Source organism: Syngnathus scovelli, chromosome 21 (genome assembly GCF_024217435.2).
Source record: "Syngnathus scovelli strain Florida chromosome 21, RoL_Ssco_1.2, whole genome shotgun sequence".
Classification (NCBI taxonomy): domain Eukaryota; kingdom Metazoa; phylum Chordata; class Actinopteri; order Syngnathiformes; family Syngnathidae; genus Syngnathus; species Syngnathus scovelli.
In genome coordinates, this window is record NC_090867.1 from 8,710,332 (window position 1) to 8,727,559 (window position 17,228).

A 17,228-nucleotide genomic window follows, 5' to 3' on the forward strand; every position below is an offset into this window, starting at 1 on the left:
AGGCTGTCAAAAACGATCAATTTAGGTTCAACGAAAATAAAATAAAAAATCAAACAAATAATTTAATAGAAAAATACAAATACAAAAAAAATACATATACAAAAGAGATATGTGTTATTTAATTAGAATTACATTTTAATTGCACCTCCTTGGGTCAGTTGAAATGAATTTCTGGAATTTGATATATAAACACATTTTTCACCCATGTGCAATAACCGACACAATCGTAGGTCACTGTTTAAAAAAAAAAAAGTAAAATAACAATAAACAATCAATATGATCAAGCAGCACAACAGCTTTGTTTTTCCCTTTTACTTCCAAAAAATAAAATATCAATAAAAACATCTGATGACAAAGATAAATAAAAGGAATTTGAGCAAATTGGTGATTTCAGTAGGCCTTCACATTAATCAGTACCTAAGAAGTAGCTTTCAGTTTTAGAGGATGTTCATAATTGCTTGTAACTGTAATATTGGTTGCATTTCATGTATGGCTGATTTTGAGGAATGCTATCTTCAGATGATAGCCAACAATTTGATAGCAATAATAACAATGTGTCAGAATTCCCAAGGACAACCACAGTCGAGGTTCAGGTCCACCACAAAACAGTGCCTTCAAGTCTTTAAAACAATTTCAAATCAGATGACAAACCTATGATGCTGCAGAGGCCCTGAGCAAAATAAAAAAAATAACCTCAATTTAACGATTATCATTTGAAGCCTAAAAAAAGAGCACACAAGTTGATCTGATACAACTCATACTGGCAAAAGTGGTAAAAGTCCTCTTTTGTTATTCGCAGTTCCGAGTCGAATTATTGATCAACTTGTCAAACGTCGCCGATTAGAATGGAGAATTCATTCCGAGCTTTGTTTCAAACTGAAGCTTCTGTCTCTTCTGGTAGCGAACCCGCACCCTGAGAACAACACAAAACCATTAGCCACATTGGAAACAACACTCACAGAAGATTATTTGAAAATACTTTACATCACATATGCATCAGTGTCTACTTTTTTTACCTTATCTCATGTAGCTTCACCAACTCATTAACTATCACCACCAGCAGAAGCGACAGCGAGACGAGCAGCCAGCCAAGCAGAGGTATGTCACGCAGACCAAAATTCAGGAGGCTGCCTTGGTCATGCCATAACTGGTAATCCACAGTGGCCTGGACAATCTGACTGACCAGACTGAAGGAGAAAGGTGTGTGAATAAAAAAGATGGACCTTATTTTCAATAATAATGACTTACACCACAGGTACAGTGAGACACCACCAGGCATTGCTAAAAGGACTTTTTCGCCACAAAGACTGGGAACGGTGGACATAGCTGAGCGAGATGACCACTGAAACAAGAAACAAAATTACTTTGTAACGTACATAAATGTTCAAATATGAATGTACTACCTTTATGTAAGACCAGGAAACCCGTCATTAATTTCTGCGTCAGTAGCAGGCCATTTGACAGATCCGTGAACCAGTGAGGAGCATGGTTTGAAGAGCTAAAGAAATAAAAAAAATAAGAACGATATTCAGTGATAAATTAATAGTTGGCTAAAAAGTTGGATTCGTGGAATTCTTACCTGGCTGTGAGTATATGCTGGCATTCTACAGTGGCATTTTCAACCATGGTTAGGTTTGTGCTTCTCAAACACACCTCTTGTAGTGTGAATCCAAAGGCCAACAAATAGGCACACACTGTCAGGCCGAACTTCAAAACAAAGCAGCCGAGGAAGTAGTTTTGAGTCTAACAAAAAAAAATGAGAAAATATTACAAGTCAGTGGCCATCTTGGCACCAAATACTACAAAACTGCTTTATCAATTTGAATGTAAAAAAAAAAAGGGATACAGCTGTGTCTTTTTTTTAAACAGCATCTCTTTTTAAGGGTCAAAGGTCATCAATCAAAATTCTGCCGAGCTCCATTGTAATATTCTCTCTATGTTAGAACAGACTTGGAACTTGTAAATTTCCACTTCTTGTACTTTATTTGTGTTGCCGCGGTATTTTGTAGCACTCAAACTTATTGTTCGTTAGCATAATTAGCAAATAGCATAGTTAGAAATGCCCAAAAAGTCACAATTGCCTCGGCATCCCCCACTTCACGACCTTACCTTCTTTGGGATGGCATCAAGGTTCTTCCCCGTGGCGACGGTCATGACCGAACTATCTCGAGGCTTTCCCAAAAGTGACAGGCTGTCAAAACAGTCGCGACTCTTTTAAATTTACATCAAAATACTATTCTCAAGTCTTGCAAAGGGGTCCAACCTTAGCAACGGGCAGCTGAAGCATGACAGCCAGAGGATGTCCGTAGTGTTCATAGGAGGAGGGAGCTGAGCTAAACAAGATAAAAACTGAAGAAAAAAAAAAAAACATCATTTAAAGTCAACCCCTATTTATTATCTTGCAAAACAAAAAGTACGTCAAGTCTCTTCTTACCTGTATAATCACCAGAGTGAGTTGGCATTGCAGTAGAAAAAGGAAGCACTTGCGAATACCGTAAGTTGTATGTCGTGCCTGCAACAAACAAACCAGAATAAATATATTCAATAAAATATTGCGTAACCTTATTGAGCCGTACGTGCGACGTACTTGCTCTATGAGCTTGGCCATGCTGACACTCTCTCCTTGGTGGAAGGCCACAGAGCAGCCGAGACTATTAAGCTGCCCCGAGAGTCTGAGTGGAGACAGACCTTCGGTGCTCCTGTTGAACGGACCCGTGGTGCGACTGAATGTCTCCCACGAACACTGGGATGGGTACAGTGGTTCCAGAGCGATACTATTCAAGCACATATTATACTGTTAACATGTAGGTCATTACTTTAAAAAAAAAAAAAAATCATTTTTGTGAAGCTAAGCATGAATATGTTCACATACCTGAGGTCGCTCTGCAGAAAAAGGCGACTGTTGCGGAAATTGGCAGCGCTTCCCAAACAGCACGTGACCTCCCTGTTCTCCTGCATGATCTTTATCATCTCACACATAGCTGGAAAAAAAAAATCACAATTGTAATGGTAAATAGAAAAATCTAATTGTATGCATCATTAAATTTTAGTATTTAGTTTTAGTCTCGAGCAGTAATTTAGTGGAAGAGGACATACTATCAGGGGTGCAGTCAGTGAAGAGTGGCACCAGTAGAGGCACATTGTCAATGTTCTTCAAATGAGGTCGAACCTGGTGAATTCCACGCGGAAGCTTCGCCTAAGATAAAAAAAAGAGAACAGCAAAAATGACAAAACTTAAATTGGGTAAAAATGGAACTCATTTTGTTCACCAACATCATTATTTACCCGGTTGCAATCTTCCAGAAAGCTGGGCAGATCACTGTCTGTGGGCTGGAAACTTGCCAGGTCCGAATGAACTTCCTCTTCTGACAGCAACGGACCTTCCGCTTCATCTCGAGAATCTAATTACATTTGAAGGTGACGGTTAGTAAAGCTCTCGTGAAATAGCCGAGATAAGCGTTAAAAAGCACCTTCATGGAGTGAGCCATGATAGGGGCTGGAGGGAGCTCCTTCACATGGACCATCTCCATTTGGAGTCAGTGAGATATGACAGTTCCAACCTGTCTCTAAGCCCATTTTCTCTGCAAAAACCTACAAAACGACGTCAAGACTCACACTTTTGAGGGCCTTCCCCAAATTGAGCTGGAGTGTTTTTACCTTGCTACGAAGTTCATCCTCCATGGAAAAGTACACAAATCGAATGCACGCCGTGATCAAAGCGTCAATGAGTCGGACCGTGTCCAGTCGGGCTTGGAACTGGGATGAAACCATGCCCATGAAGATCTGGCCGCTCAGGGCTTGCACACCATCGTCACATTCCATTCCTTCACCGATACCCTCTATTAGAAAAAGGGAGAATTGTCATTGCACAAATTATTAGGCATCATCATTTGTTAGTATGGACAGAAAAATATTCAAAGCATGGAGCTGAGACATACCGTCAGAGCTCCAACTGTTCCTGCTGGAAGGATGCTTGTTAGGGGTGCTTAAGGACAGCTCCAGTCCTGAAAATAGACAGGGGCCGGATGCCAACTCCACACACTTGCCGTTTAATTGGCTGGCCAATGAGCGCTGCATGGGTTTATATGCAAAGGCTGAGCAGTAGCCAGACAGACAGGCACGTTGGTAGAAATCCAGAATCTTTTTTCTATCAACAAGATATGGGAGAAGATTAGATTGATATCAGATTTTACGCAGACGAAAAAGAAACGTTGTGTACCTGTCAGAACCTAAAAGGGGATAAATATCAGCACCGTCCCAAAAGTCAGTGCTGGCCTCCAAGATAAGGTCAGCTGAGCCGTGTGACAGCATCTGGACACACTCTGCAAAACAAAAGTGAGTCAAAATCCATCCATCCGAAAAAATAGAACGAGTCGGCTCACCTGAGGAAGAGTCTCGTACAAAAAGGGAGATCATGTGGGAGATAGGAGGCTGTCGCTTCGTGAAGTAATGCAAGCGGTGCGAAGGCACATCTTTTGGCATGTCTCCAGTTGGCAGCTGGTAAAGAGCCAAGTGGCTCTCCTGTTCAAACATCTCCCTTGCACCAGGGGTGAACCCTGACACCCACAAAATGGGACTGTTAAGATGTCCACACTCTCAAAACGGAATCAAGAACCTTTACCTATAAGCCTGGAGAGCTCGCAAAGCCCCCAAGGAACATAAACGGGCTGCACGCTGCCGTGGCTCTCTTGCAGTGCCAAGTTGGACAGATGATCGGAGAAGCAGCAGAGCTGTTGAGTGACGTTATTGTTGCAGAGGTTGAGCATGATGTTGAGGCCCAGGGGTTTGAGCGAAGGCAAGTGACACTGCCATGCTAAGTCATCAAACTGAATGCTTGCTGGGTTTTGCTGATCTTGTGAAAGACTCAACATTTCCAGGTGATAGTCACACACGTAATCCTCGGCCTCACTTTCTTGGTTGTCCAAAAGAAATTCCTGGAGACAGCAATGACGTGGAATTATTTGCCATTTAAATATGTTGGTTTTGCTTTCAGATTTCACCTGAGTTTGGTCCTCGCCTCCTTCTGTATGGCGACTGAAGCTCACGTTGGACCCAGAGTTGTGTTTGATGCGACTATTTGCAGGTTGGCAGGAACGCCAGTGCATTAGTGTGTCTGTTGTAGGAGTCGGATCATTCCAAGTCTCCCTGGGCTCGGGTATTTCTCCGATTCGGGGGGCGGGCTCCTCTGGTAAACACAGGAGAGTCTCCGCCTCTTGGTTCTGTTGAGCAGTTCAGCATCGAAATAAATGATCAATAACAAAGTTTTGCAGCTGACACTTTGAAGTAACTTATAAGTCATAATTCATCCAGAAAGTACAAACCTTGCCATCATCGGTTTCTGGTTTGCAGTAGGAGTTGATTGACAAACCATCTATGAGATCATCCTGACTATTTTCAACTCTTCCACTGAAGAACAAAACTGTCTCAGGGCTTGGATTAGGCCATGACAGAATGCCTTGTTTGTCCACACAACACAATACCTGCACACACAAACATGCAGTTGCAAGAAGAAAAAAAAAAAAATCCTTTTCTGCATCAATTGGTCAGAGTACTTACGGTGACAGATCCAAGCGTGTGTAAAAGGTTGGAAGTGTAGCAAAGAGTCTGAGACTCTCCCTTCAGTACACCAATGAAGTGTCTCCACACGGAAAGTATCATCTCCTGCACACAAGAACAAACAAGTCTTAATTATCGTGAGAAGATGAGAACATCGATGAGTCAGTCCCTGACGTGGATACCTGGGAGGAGACCACTTCAGTGTAGCTGCTTAGAGTGTCCTCGGAGAATTTAGAAAGCTGGGGAGAGGGGGGGGGAGAGGAAAATGGAGTTAAAACCCTGGATAGTCAAAGGACATTTTCAGAAAATTAATTCAAAAGAGTGGAGCTGCAAGGGAACATTCTGTCCAACTTAAAAAAGGTCTTCCTCACCAATCCTGCAGGAGAGCCATGGCTGAACTCCGCAAGGACTCTCGCCTCTCCAAAGGCGTTGACCAGCACCCACATGACAGGAAAGAGCAGTGGTAAGACGGGAAGGACCCCCATCAACTGAAAGAAAATACAATTTGCTTATTACGTTTCTAAAATGTGAGTATACATGCGTAGAAGAGTCAGAAGTTATTAGGGAGTGGAAAATGACCTGAAGCTGCAAAAAATTGTAGCTACTGGGGGTGAGGTTGGGTGCATCACAAAAGTAGCGTATGGAGTTCACCAGCAGAAATGTAACCTACAACAAAAATGACTTTTAAATGCTTCAAGAACATTTAAAGGAACAACCATTTAAAGTGATTTTCCTCACCAGCACAACCGGACAGACAAGCTTGGTGATGAGGGACTGGACTGTAAACCTCTCGTTGTCCAGCACTGTAACTGGTCTGGATCCTGCAAACTCCAAACTATTCCTTTTAAAAAGGAAAGAGCAAGAGTTGAGGTTGGTTAACTGGCGACCTTCTTCCCCCCCTGGAATCTTATCTAAAGTCACTAGTCTCCAAATTGGCTTTTAAAATATTAGCAGTTACATTTTGACATCCACGTAAAGAAATCCCGGTTCCTACCTGACAATGTCTAAAACCGGAGTTCGGACTACTCTGAAGAGACGATGTTGTTGTGGGTTCTGGGGTCCTTTTTTCTCACTTGCTGGTGCGGAAGGAGATGATGGGGGGAACAAATCTCCAGGTTCCAAAACAATGTGTTCATCATCCTGTCAATAGAAAAAGTGTCAATTTATTTATTTATTTTAAATAAGATTAATCCTAACTAACTAACCTTTATCCCTCGGAGCGAGGCAAATGCTTCTTGCCCAGGTCTGAGAACAATTATATCTCCTTCCACAAGCAGACTGACGGGCAGATTAACCAACTGGGAGTCACGGTACGTCCAGTGAAGGGACCACGATGGAGACGAGGGCGTATAGAGATCAGGGTAAAGACATGGTGGCCACTGCACTTCGCCAACCCAACCTGAAAGGTAATCTACAACAAATAGATCAATTTCAAAGAGTGGCAATGGGAAGATGAAAGAGGTATGTGAAATCAGGTCAGACGTAGGTACCATTGAGTTGCGCGATGATGCTTTTGAGACGCCGAACCATCTCGCTTCTTTTGAGCCTCTCCTGTCTTCTGACGAGCATCAGATTCAACAGCAAAAGGATGAGGAGGGCGATTGCGTTCACCAGCTCACTGCCAGAACTGGAAAGGTCAAGGTCATATTAGAAGTATCAAGTTCATGGCTGTCATCGAACAAAAATCCACTGGGTGTGAGGTTGCACAATTTAATCAGATCAGGCATACAAAGGAACTACCTGCCCTTCGGTTGACTGCCATAGCAACACACGAGTCCAAGTGCCACTAGCACAGTGACAGCAGCTTCCGGCCAGTGGAGACATGAATGTCGGTTTCCATGGTAAAGGAAGCTATTCACCCATTGTTCCTGTCAAAACAAAAAATCCAGTTGTGGTCAGATGTTTCATGTTATAGCTTTTACCGATTTATCTAAAATAATCTTTTTCCATGGAGGCATGATTATACAAGATAAATTGCAAGATTATTAATATAAAGAACTCCATGTACCTGTACGGAGCCCTGTCTGCATGTTGTCTTCAGGTGCTGGTCCAGTAAGGTGCTAAGCTGATCCCTGAGTTTTCCTAGAGCCTGCTGAGTCAACAAGCCCAAAGCAACGGAATTTTCCTCCTAGAACACAGCACATCATATAATAGTATTTAGTTCCACATTAATATCAATTAAACAATTCAACTTACCTGCTTCATGTCCTTTGACTCCATGGGAACCGCAAGCACTCCACATACTCTTCTTCTCCACTCGTCAGCACCACCTGACAGATTCCGTGCAAGCCAGATCCAAATTTGGACTCTCAGGTCGCGCCCCGGTCAGCCTGGAGAGATGCTTCATAAATTTGGAGGAAGAATGAGAGAGCAGCTTCAGTCATATGGAAAAGTAAACAAGCCATCCCGAGCAAACCACAAATGATCAATTGCAGGTAAAAAAAAAAAAAAAACAACAACAACAGTGAGATCTTATTAATGCACAAAAATGGTCTTACTGTGCATTTGATTTAAATCGAGCGATGCATCAAATTCGCCCCCGCAATCACTACTTGCTTCCGCAATCCTTGGTATAAATGAAGTCCGTCAAAAAAAGGGGTCCGGACGGACACGCGACATTTCCGCACAACCAGCGGTGAGATGCGCAAAATGAATGACAGCTCCATCCAAAGAGTCCAGCGCAGAAATAACCAAATGTTTTAGAAATTGAAGGTGTTATTTGAATAGTGTATATTAAGCAGTAACCCCTTTATAAGCACAAAGGAACTAAAAGAAGTCCCGAGAAAGAGCAGCTTAGGGCATCCATTGCCAATGTTTTCTGGTTTGCTAATATCTCGAGCGCCCAGGCCGTATATTATGTAGATGTGGGAGAAGGACTCCGGTTACCGTGGACGCAGCGGCAGTTAAACCGTCTTACCTGTCAACATTTGCATCCGATTTGATATTTGATAACTAGTTCTTTTTCGAGCGGAGACGTCATCAGATTGTGTACAACACTAACGTTTAGTTAGCTGTGTTGCATTTTTCTTTTTTTCAAAAACTTTATTCATATACTCAATGCAATAACAAAAACACACAACAGAAATAATACAATTGCAAGGGGTTATCCATAAGGTCAGATAATAGGTGATCGATACATTCAAACTTTTCCGTTTTGATAATATTAAGATTTTTCAGATAAGAAATACTGTCCTTGTTGTAGTGAAGAAACGTTCCAAATGTCACAATGTCTTGAAACAAGTGGAACATCAAAATATCCTTGAGTCCATTCATGCGCTCTTCTTCTTATTCTTTTTTTTCTTCTTCTACTACTTCTTTTTAAACTTTATTGAATAGATGTTTTTTTTCCTAATGCTTTATTGAAAACATAATGGACAAATATGGCAATTAACATTCTGCATACATTTAAACACAGCAATTATTTATCATGTTGTTCAGAATTTGTGTGAAGGCCTTCACATCTTTATTATTCCGCTTCTTCTATTTTATTCTCCTCACTTTTTTGTGTATACGAACACACACGTGTGTGCAAATACATGTGCCTGTGTGTATAGAAGACCCACACTCAAGCATATTATCAATAATAAAATATCCAGTTAGGGGCCCACTGTGCTCCTAGTTGATCATTTAATCATCACAGGAATGAATGACACCATTTAGTCTGCAACATGAACATTTATTTTGCAGTAGAAATTTGTCAATGCCATCATCACACAAAGGAATGGAATGTCAGCAACAAAATAAATGCACCCTAAAAATCACAGTACAGTCTGAAATAACTACTTGTGTTGTAGGTAAAATTGGATAAGGGGCATTTAAGGAATGTGCTCAATAGATCCAGCTGGATGCACAGCTCGTGTAGCAGTTGAGCTCGTCTTCTTTGAACCACAGGGCAATCTCCTTTGTTGCACTCTCAACCGAGTCACTTCCATGGATGATGTTTCTGTGAAGCAAAAAGGGAAGAATAAGAGTGCCACTCGATCAAGAGACTGACTATACCCAAGATGACCCTTACTTGCTGACGTCGATGCAGAAGTCTCCTCGAATGGTTCCAGGTTTGGAGTCTGCTGGGTTGGTTTCACCGAGCATTACCCTGCCGGTCTTAACGGCACCCTTGCCTTCCCACACCTTAATGTTGAACAAAAAGATACCATGTTGACCTCTCAAACTAAAGATTCAGTGGCTAGTTATGACGGGTCTCACCATGGCAACCACCGGGCCGCTACCCATGAAATTGACAAGATCAGGGAAGAATGGACGGCCTTTCAGGTCACTATAATGCTCCATCAGCAGATCCTCTGATGCCTGCAAGCATAAATGCAATTTGCATGTTTGAAACGAGGGTAGATGAACCTGTGTACAGTTTTAGAAGACTCATTTTAGTTGCATTTTCTGCCTGGCTGTCGCCGAGCCCCAAATTCCATATTATGGCACAAATGTCAAGAACAAAACATGGAAAGTGTTTACTTGGTCTGGACTGACTCTACAGTTGATAAACACTTAAAGCCACTGGTACGAAAATGGAGTCTTTACTCAGATTATCTGCGATCCCGAAATAGACGTGGTTGATAATCCGCTCACTTGGTCACTCGGCACCCACAATATACATCAGTTCAGTGTGTAAGTAACACGTTAAGAAAACAAAGCATTTATACTTACTTGCATCATTTTCAAGGCCACAAGTTTGAAACCTTTCTTCTCAAATCTTGCAATGACCTCGCCAATGATGCCTCTTTGAACACCATCAGGCTTGATGGCAATAAAGGTGCGCTCATCTGCCATGACTCTGGTGGTAGGAAGAAAAAAAATTAGCATACTGTAGATATATCCATACATAGCACATACATAGATGCCCCCGACATCATGGTGCAAACATGGATCATGAGAACCCCAAGCAGAACGACTGCTACCAGTACGTTGAATTGCTAGCACAGAAAATATTTTAGCCACCCAGAAACCTTTTATTACATTATAGTCTCCCTCAACCCAACTTCAGAATGCCTTTTATTGTCATTATGCAAAGTACAACGAGATAAGAGCTGCCCAAACGGTGTAATATAAAACTATAAAGTATGAAAAACTGCACAGTTGTAGAGGTTGACCTATTAATGAGACATCACCTTGTAATGCAGTATTGAGCAGGGGAAGACCATTATCATGTGATTATGATTACCGATCGCGATCAATTTCAGGTCGATTACGGTGCATGTGCCTGGTTGCAATCGACAATCAAATCCAGTAAGGCTATGGATGCAAACCATCATTATACAAGATAAACGCGAATCTGAAACCATCGCTTGGAGTTATCCTTTAAAAAAAAAAAATCACGCTATTGTTGGGAAGAAGGTCACTCAAAGTCGGTTGTGTGGCGTTGATTTAGATGATCTCTAGTGATGCAAATTGAATTAAGTCAATATACAAGGTATACCGACGGTCAGTGTCTACAGACAAATCTGTTTAATCCTTTAAAGAAGAACCAGCCAAGTGATTATGCAGTACCAGACTAGTGATTCTACAGAAACGGACGATTCTGTAAAATTGTCATTTCATTCTAATCACAAATAAAAAAGAAGTTTTGGGATCTGGAACTGACGCGTTTAGGAGCGGTCCAGATGGCCTAGTTCATAAAACCCCTCATATTGTGTGATTACGAAGGTTTTGATAGATTTTAGAGGTTGAAACGAAATTTTCATGAGGAAAACATCTCACGCGGATCACCTAAGATGGTTACTTACAGAATATCTAGATAATAAATAAAATGACGTTACCTTAATTTTTGTCCTGCGAGGTCTCGGACTTCCGCTGCTGCGATGGAAAGCTGAAAGGCTGCCTCGTTCCGCGTTGCCGCTTTTTATGCGAAGGGGCGGAGACTTTGACGTCACGCTACGGCAACTCTAATAAGACAAACTAAACTAAACCTCAATTAAAAAAAAAAAAAGATGCGCTCGGCATCATTCAAATATAATACAAAGAATTTGACAATTTCTAGAATCAGGATGTATTCTAAGAGTTTGTTCATTCAATTCACATCCAAATTTAAACAAATGTACATTTTTAATCCGGATATTAACAACAAACCGGACTGTAACGAGTCAGAATGTAATCATTCAATTCATATTTAACCATAATTGTACATTTCTAATCCATCTTGCCATCTTTCATTGTCATGAATGCCCCTGAATTCCTGTTTGGAAGGTAATAAAATGGTTTAAAGTTAAAAAAGAGAAAAAAAAACAAAAATAGATGTGTTGTGAGGCTGTGCAAAAGTTGACTTGTTAGAAATAAAAGAATGAACTTTTTGTAGGTCCGAACATTTAACACATCTTAATGAATTACAATGAAACACATTCACAGTTCAAACACACGTGCATGACTGAAGTCATGTTAGCTCCATTTAATTTCAGAAAAAGCACCAATAAAATATTCCAAATAAAAAAATGTATTTACAGAGATGCAAATAAAACATGGTGAAAGGTCATATACATCTGTAACCCTGCTGTTTAGCCATATAGAAGGGTATCTGAAAACATTTACGACAGTTTGTTCCAGTCTCGTGTTGCCTCCATGAGATGTCGCTGCCCGTGGCCAATCCAATGTTCCTGGCTGTTGAATAGCCGACCACAGAACCAGCAGTCGAACACCACAGTCTTTTGGCTACTATCTGACAGAGGTTCCACAACTTCATACTTTTTTTGGTTCTTTTTCCTTAGCTTCAGCTTGAGGAGGAAACGCTCTCGGACCACGCTTTGAATCGCTCGTGGGCTGGGCGAATTGTTTTGCAGCAGAACGCCTTCAGTCAAAATCTCCCCCCCTTGGGGACCAAGCTCAGCGAGCGCTTTAACGGTTTTCTGCGAAAGGGCCACCTTGACAACAGCGCCTCTGTGTCGATTGATTGCCTTCATTATATTGGCCACTTCGGGAATATCGGCGTCTGGATGATTGAGCACGACGACGGGTTGGTATCTACGGGGGCATTTAATTTGTTGTAGAAAGTTGAACGGGGCGAGTCTCAAGGTTCTTTCAACTTCTTTTGCTATGGGACTCCAAAACACAGTTGTGTCTTTTTCAGTCTGTACTTGGTTGGAGAACCTTCTGGCCTTATGGACTGTTTCTGGAAGCTCATCAAACAGTACTTTCCTGCGCACCTTTCTTCGACTTGGAGGTCGACTTGGTCGTGGAGCTAGTTGAGGTTTATCTGCTTGACTTGGTTTGAACTTGGGTGTCAATTGAGGCATTGATTCCCTGACAGCGCTTTGGGCTGAATTCTGCCCGACAATGATCTTGTTCACGTTGTTGCAAGCATTTGTTTTGTTGGAAGGCATAAGAAAACATTGGGTTGGAGGTGAGGTGGCCAAAAGTAAAGGTTGACAACTGGAGGAAGGTGAGCCATTCTGAAGAAGACTCGTGGTAGGGCTAACAATTTTAAATACAACTTTGTTCCCTCTTTTGTCTCTGCTGTGGCAAGACTGACTGATGGATTTTGTTTCCAGATGATTGAGAAGCACATTGGACTTGGGTGGGGAAATGTACCGAAGCAAAAACGTTTGGCGACCGCTCTGCAAATTGCTCGATTTGTCGCTAGAACTTACAGGCATGGCCAGAACAGGTCTATCTGAGTTCAACGGGAGCTTCGCGCTTGCTAGCTTGAGGCCAGAGCTGCTTGGAGCTTGAACAAAAGGAATTGACCTTGGCAACAAGTAGCAAGTTGGCTGTGTTTTCGTCACTTTGTCTGGAGCGTTGGATGATGCGCTCGAAAGGAATACAGGACCTTTTAAATTTGAGCTATTGAGAAGATAATGATGAGGGGAGGTACTAAGCCCACTTTGAAGAGACGAAAGTGTTACTTTATCACTCGACGCTGCCTTATTTGGATGTTTTAGAGGAGGAACGGGCTCACGGGTGTGATTGCTTGAGGTTTCCAACCCAGACTTTGTCGTGTAAGAGACATTGATTTGAGGATTTACGCATTGAGTGATTAGCTTAAAACTCGGTGTGGGCTTGAGCTGCATTGGCATAGCGGAATTTTTCTCGTTAGTCGTCAAGACCACTTGCTGTTTTTCATGTTGCTCTTGAAGTCTTCCAATCGACTTTGTTTGTTTGGAACAATCAAATGAATCGATATTTGAAGATTCGGTTCTTTCCTTATGAAGTTGTTGTGTAATAATTTCATCCGAGTGTTGTTCGACAAAATTGCCCAACGCGGATGAAGTACTTGTTTCATTGGACGATACGGGAATGAGATCCTCCTCAATTTTTATAACATTAAAATCTTTCAGCACCGATTCGGGGTTTTCCTCATCGGCATCAACACAGTCATCGTCCTCAAAAGCTTCCGACAACTCGGATAACGTCGGACTAAAATTAGATGCTATATTATTGATTTCTCTGCCGGCTGTCAGTTCTGGCGCGCCATCATTTTGATTAGATGCTCTGGGTGACATACCAAGCGCTTCCTTGGAATAATTGTGAAAAGCGAATACTTGGTGGTTGAAAGAACTTTGTGGTGTTACAGCATTTTCTCCAAAAGAGGAGGATGAGGCCATCTCTGCCAAATGTTTCTTAGGATGCTGGTAATCGTGGAATTGAATCGTGCTCTCAGTACTTTCTGGAGTGTTCTGGGAACACTGGGCAGTCATTTCAGGCCATTTGCGAGAATTCTCTTTGTGCCCGTCGAAAATATTTCCGTTTCTCGTGCAAGTTATCATTCCTTCATCTACCGCTTCACAATTCTCGACGTGGTTTTTGCAAGTTGATTGACCCTGTGATGCCTCCTGAGAAACAGGATGGTCCATTTTTGATCCGGTCTCAGATTTGTCATCAAAAGCATGAAACGTTTGTCTGCCAATCGGATCGTTCTCTACAATTGAAGTGGAAGAGCCGTTTACACAATGACCACCTCTCAAGCCCAAATCATCACGATGAGGAGAAGACTCAAGAGGGAAAACCGGTGTTTCTTCCTCTTCAACTTTGACGTTAACTGCCAGGATATCATCGTTTTGTATGCATGATTCACTTCCATCAAAACAAGGTGATGTGGAGCTCTTACTAGATGATTCACCATTCTCAACAAGGACTTCACTTCTACAAAATGCAGACCTGCTATCTGGAGAGTCCAAATCGACTAATGAATTGTCTTGGATGGACATGTTTTGTTTTGCTACTGGTATTACTTTGAGAACCAGATGTTTTTTCCCATCGACCATCTTAAATCCCATCACCTTGGTTGTGCAGTTTGGGGGGAGAGAGATTTTGTTTTTCACCATCAGAACGGTCAGTGCATTCGGATTGGTCGGAGAGCCGCAGCCATCATTGTCCAGCAACATTATCGGCGAGGATTGTTCTGCGGTCAAAGCGTTTCGATGAGCGGAGTGTTTCTTTGCTGGTGTCCCGTCGAAAGTTTGCGCCTCGTCCTCGGAACACATCTCCGATTTTGTTCTACCGTTTTGGTTCGATAAGATCCCTGATATACCAAACAATTTTGGCAACTTCTGTGTTTCTTGCAGCTCGGAAATATTTTCAAGCGTAGTGTGGCAATTGAGAGAAGAATTTGTTGCTCCGTTTTCTAAAGTCTTCCATACGTTTGGATGGAGTTGTTGGTTGGATGGATGCTTGCCTGCTGAGTGAGCAGCTCCTGTGTGTCCTTTAATCTGCTTGATGGTTGTAGCGCAGTATCCACAGATTTGACAAATTAAAGGTAACACACTCCGGTGAGATTTAAGGTGCTTTTGATGATCCGCTTCATTCAAGCTGATATGTCGACACTTGGAACATTTCCAAGGACTCTCGTTATGATGGTGGATGTGTTGGACAAATGTCCCCGCGTCCACAGTTGTAAACTCGCACCAGTCACATTGGAACTTTCCGTTGGAACTGTGACACATGATGTAGTGTCTTGTAAGCAAAAGTAGCGAATACTGAATTCCATCACAGCAGAGCTCACACGTAACCAAAGTATTTTTGTGCTCGATTCGGTGACGTTGAAGAGCTGCAAATTCGTTCGTGGCAAATCCGCACAAATCACAAGGGTACGTCGGTAAAATCCCTTTGTGGGCCTCTCGGAAATGTTTAAGCAGATCGTTCGGACTGTAGGTCGAATGGTCCTTACATACTGAGCAGCCGAAACTCAGGATGTTTCCAGAAAAAACAGCCCCTTTCTGAATTTTACAATTGGCTCTCCTGGTGGAGCCATGTTGCTTAACAGGCAAGCCGCCTGCATTGCCTTGACTACGGCGTCCTCGATCTTTGAAATGTGGAGCGTCTTTTCCGTCTTCTGCAGATGACAAAATGTAATTCAAGGCAGAACTGTGAGGTCCTTCGAGATCTTCATCCATCCCTGAGAATCTAGGATGGAAAAAAGTTTAACATTATTTTTGGTAAGAGGTCATTTGTCACGGATGTAATGCCTAAAAATCATACATTGCAGCACCTTAGGGAAGGAAGAGGTAGGACTGATGTCAGATTCTCTGAAGACTAGGAGTTGGTACAGTATCTGCAAAAAGGAAAAAATACAGAAGGAATATAATTTATTTTACTTTAACAATGCCATTTTAGGCCGACTTTAACTTGTTAGCGGGCTCGTAATTGCCATCGGACGTTATTGTTCGACATGATTGTGACTTCATGTCAAAAGCATTGTAAAAAAATAGGAATAACAAAGGCAAAACTCTTCTTATATCTATTCAGAGGTATTAGTTTGATAATCTTAGTGCCAGAGTAACACTCATTTATTTGAACAATAGATAAAGCCACACTTTCAATACGCTACATTCAGGCACACACATACATTTTGCTTGCTACTTATTACATTTTCTAATGTGCAAAAAATGCAGAGTTGCACCTCACACCTATAATTCCGATAAAAATCATGATGATCAATCTGACACCTATAATATTGATTTAAATATTTCATCACGTCTCATCTCTACTTGCAGGTACCACAAAGGTAGAGAGGAAAAAGTTGGCTGTTTCTCAACATGGCTCAAAACAATGGCTTGGCTAACTTAAGTACAGCAACATTTGAAAAAGGGCAAACTATCACAACCTTAACAAGAAAGTAAGATGTAAATCTGATGACTTGGTTGAGTGTCGAACAAGTAGTGTCGAACAAGTTTAAAAGGAGGCGGGCAGGGGGGCTGCATCAGTACATTTAAAAGCTAACCGAAATAGAATATTACATAACACCACTGCTGGAATAACTGAATAAAATTCTCACTATCGAAAATACATTATGGCTGGAGTTTATTGATTAGTTGTCATGTAAATAAAGCCGCCACCCACGCGAAGCTATACAAAGTTACGCTAAATCAAAATGTTCTTACTGTTAACTTGATGGAACTTCAGACTTGGTCCCGTTGACACCGAACATCATAAAATACAGTAGCGCCGGAAAAAACAAACAGCGGCAATATTCGACGTGCTTTTCAGCTCTCTGTGGAACGACAGAGACGGCGGCCATGACAGTCCATCCGGGTGCTTTCGTTGATGCTCTTGACGCTCAAGTAAAAGCGGATGGATATGTCTTGTCAAAAACCAAACTAGTGCTGACATCAATGTTTTTACTTCTGAAAACTGGTCTTACAAAAGTAGATCAAATCACCTGGGCAAGTCTTTAAACCGGTTTAACGGCGTTCCCATGGCATGTTACTACGTCATGGTTGATCTCGTGAGTGTAG

General features: G+C 41.9%; 3 protein-coding genes across 7 annotated transcripts; all 3 read right to left on the bottom strand.

The window, feature by feature from the left end:
- Positions 1–43: 43 nt before the first annotated feature.
- Positions 44–8,608, bottom strand: tmem94 (transmembrane protein 94). 4 transcript variants are annotated; one of them, XM_049758511.1, is made up of 32 exons: positions 8,474–8,608; positions 7,753–7,897; positions 7,565–7,684; positions 7,297–7,424; positions 7,047–7,183; positions 6,762–6,967; positions 6,551–6,696; positions 6,295–6,397; positions 6,136–6,222; positions 5,928–6,044; positions 5,739–5,795; positions 5,557–5,661; positions 5,322–5,480; positions 5,001–5,219; positions 4,622–4,934; positions 4,383–4,556; positions 4,220–4,322; positions 3,939–4,147; positions 3,658–3,839; positions 3,471–3,591; positions 3,286–3,401; positions 3,097–3,196; positions 2,873–2,981; positions 2,588–2,774; positions 2,435–2,512; positions 2,264–2,349; positions 2,110–2,191; positions 1,580–1,743; positions 1,404–1,498; positions 1,249–1,342; positions 1,017–1,187; positions 44–913 (listed from the first exon to the last, which is right to left on the bottom strand). In XM_049758511.1, the coding sequence occupies exons 2-32, from the start codon at positions 7,774–7,776 to the stop codon at positions 841–843; spliced, it is 4,065 nt and encodes a 1,354-aa protein (XP_049614468.1). In that variant the 5' UTR covers positions 7,777–7,897; positions 8,474–8,608; the 3' UTR covers positions 44–840. The 4 variants fall into 4 exon arrangements, with proteins under 4 accessions (XP_049614468.1, XP_049614470.1, XP_049614469.1 ...); XM_049758513.2 differs by having other exon boundaries at positions 7,753–7,886; positions 8,474–8,601; XM_049758512.2 differs by lacking the exon at positions 8,474–8,608 and adding an exon at positions 8,055–8,194.
- Positions 8,609–9,211: 603 nt separating this feature from the next.
- On the bottom strand, positions 9,212–11,471 carry LOC125991027 (nucleoside diphosphate kinase B). The gene is made up of 5 exons (XM_049758517.1): positions 11,325–11,471; positions 10,216–10,342; positions 9,760–9,861; positions 9,572–9,684; positions 9,212–9,499 (listed from the first exon to the last, which is right to left on the bottom strand). The coding sequence occupies exons 2-5, from the start codon at positions 10,336–10,338 to the stop codon at positions 9,385–9,387; spliced, it is 453 nt and encodes a 150-aa protein (XP_049614474.1). The 5' UTR covers positions 10,339–10,342; positions 11,325–11,471; the 3' UTR covers positions 9,212–9,384.
- A 432-nt stretch (positions 11,472–11,903) lies between these two features.
- si:ch211-214e3.5 (zinc finger protein 518A) lies at positions 11,904–17,224 on the bottom strand. 2 transcript variants are annotated; one of them, XM_049758515.2, is made up of 3 exons: positions 16,875–17,224; positions 15,983–16,045; positions 11,904–15,897 (listed from the first exon to the last, which is right to left on the bottom strand). In XM_049758515.2, exon 3 carries the CDS (start codon positions 15,885–15,887, stop codon positions 12,087–12,089), a length of 3,801 nt encoding a protein of 1,266 aa, XP_049614472.1. In that variant the 5' UTR covers positions 15,888–15,897; positions 15,983–16,045; positions 16,875–17,224; the 3' UTR covers positions 11,904–12,086. The 2 variants fall into 2 exon arrangements, with proteins under 2 accessions (XP_049614472.1, XP_049614473.1); XM_049758516.2 differs by having other exon boundaries at positions 15,973–16,045.
- Between the last annotated feature and the right edge of the window lie 4 nt (positions 17,225–17,228).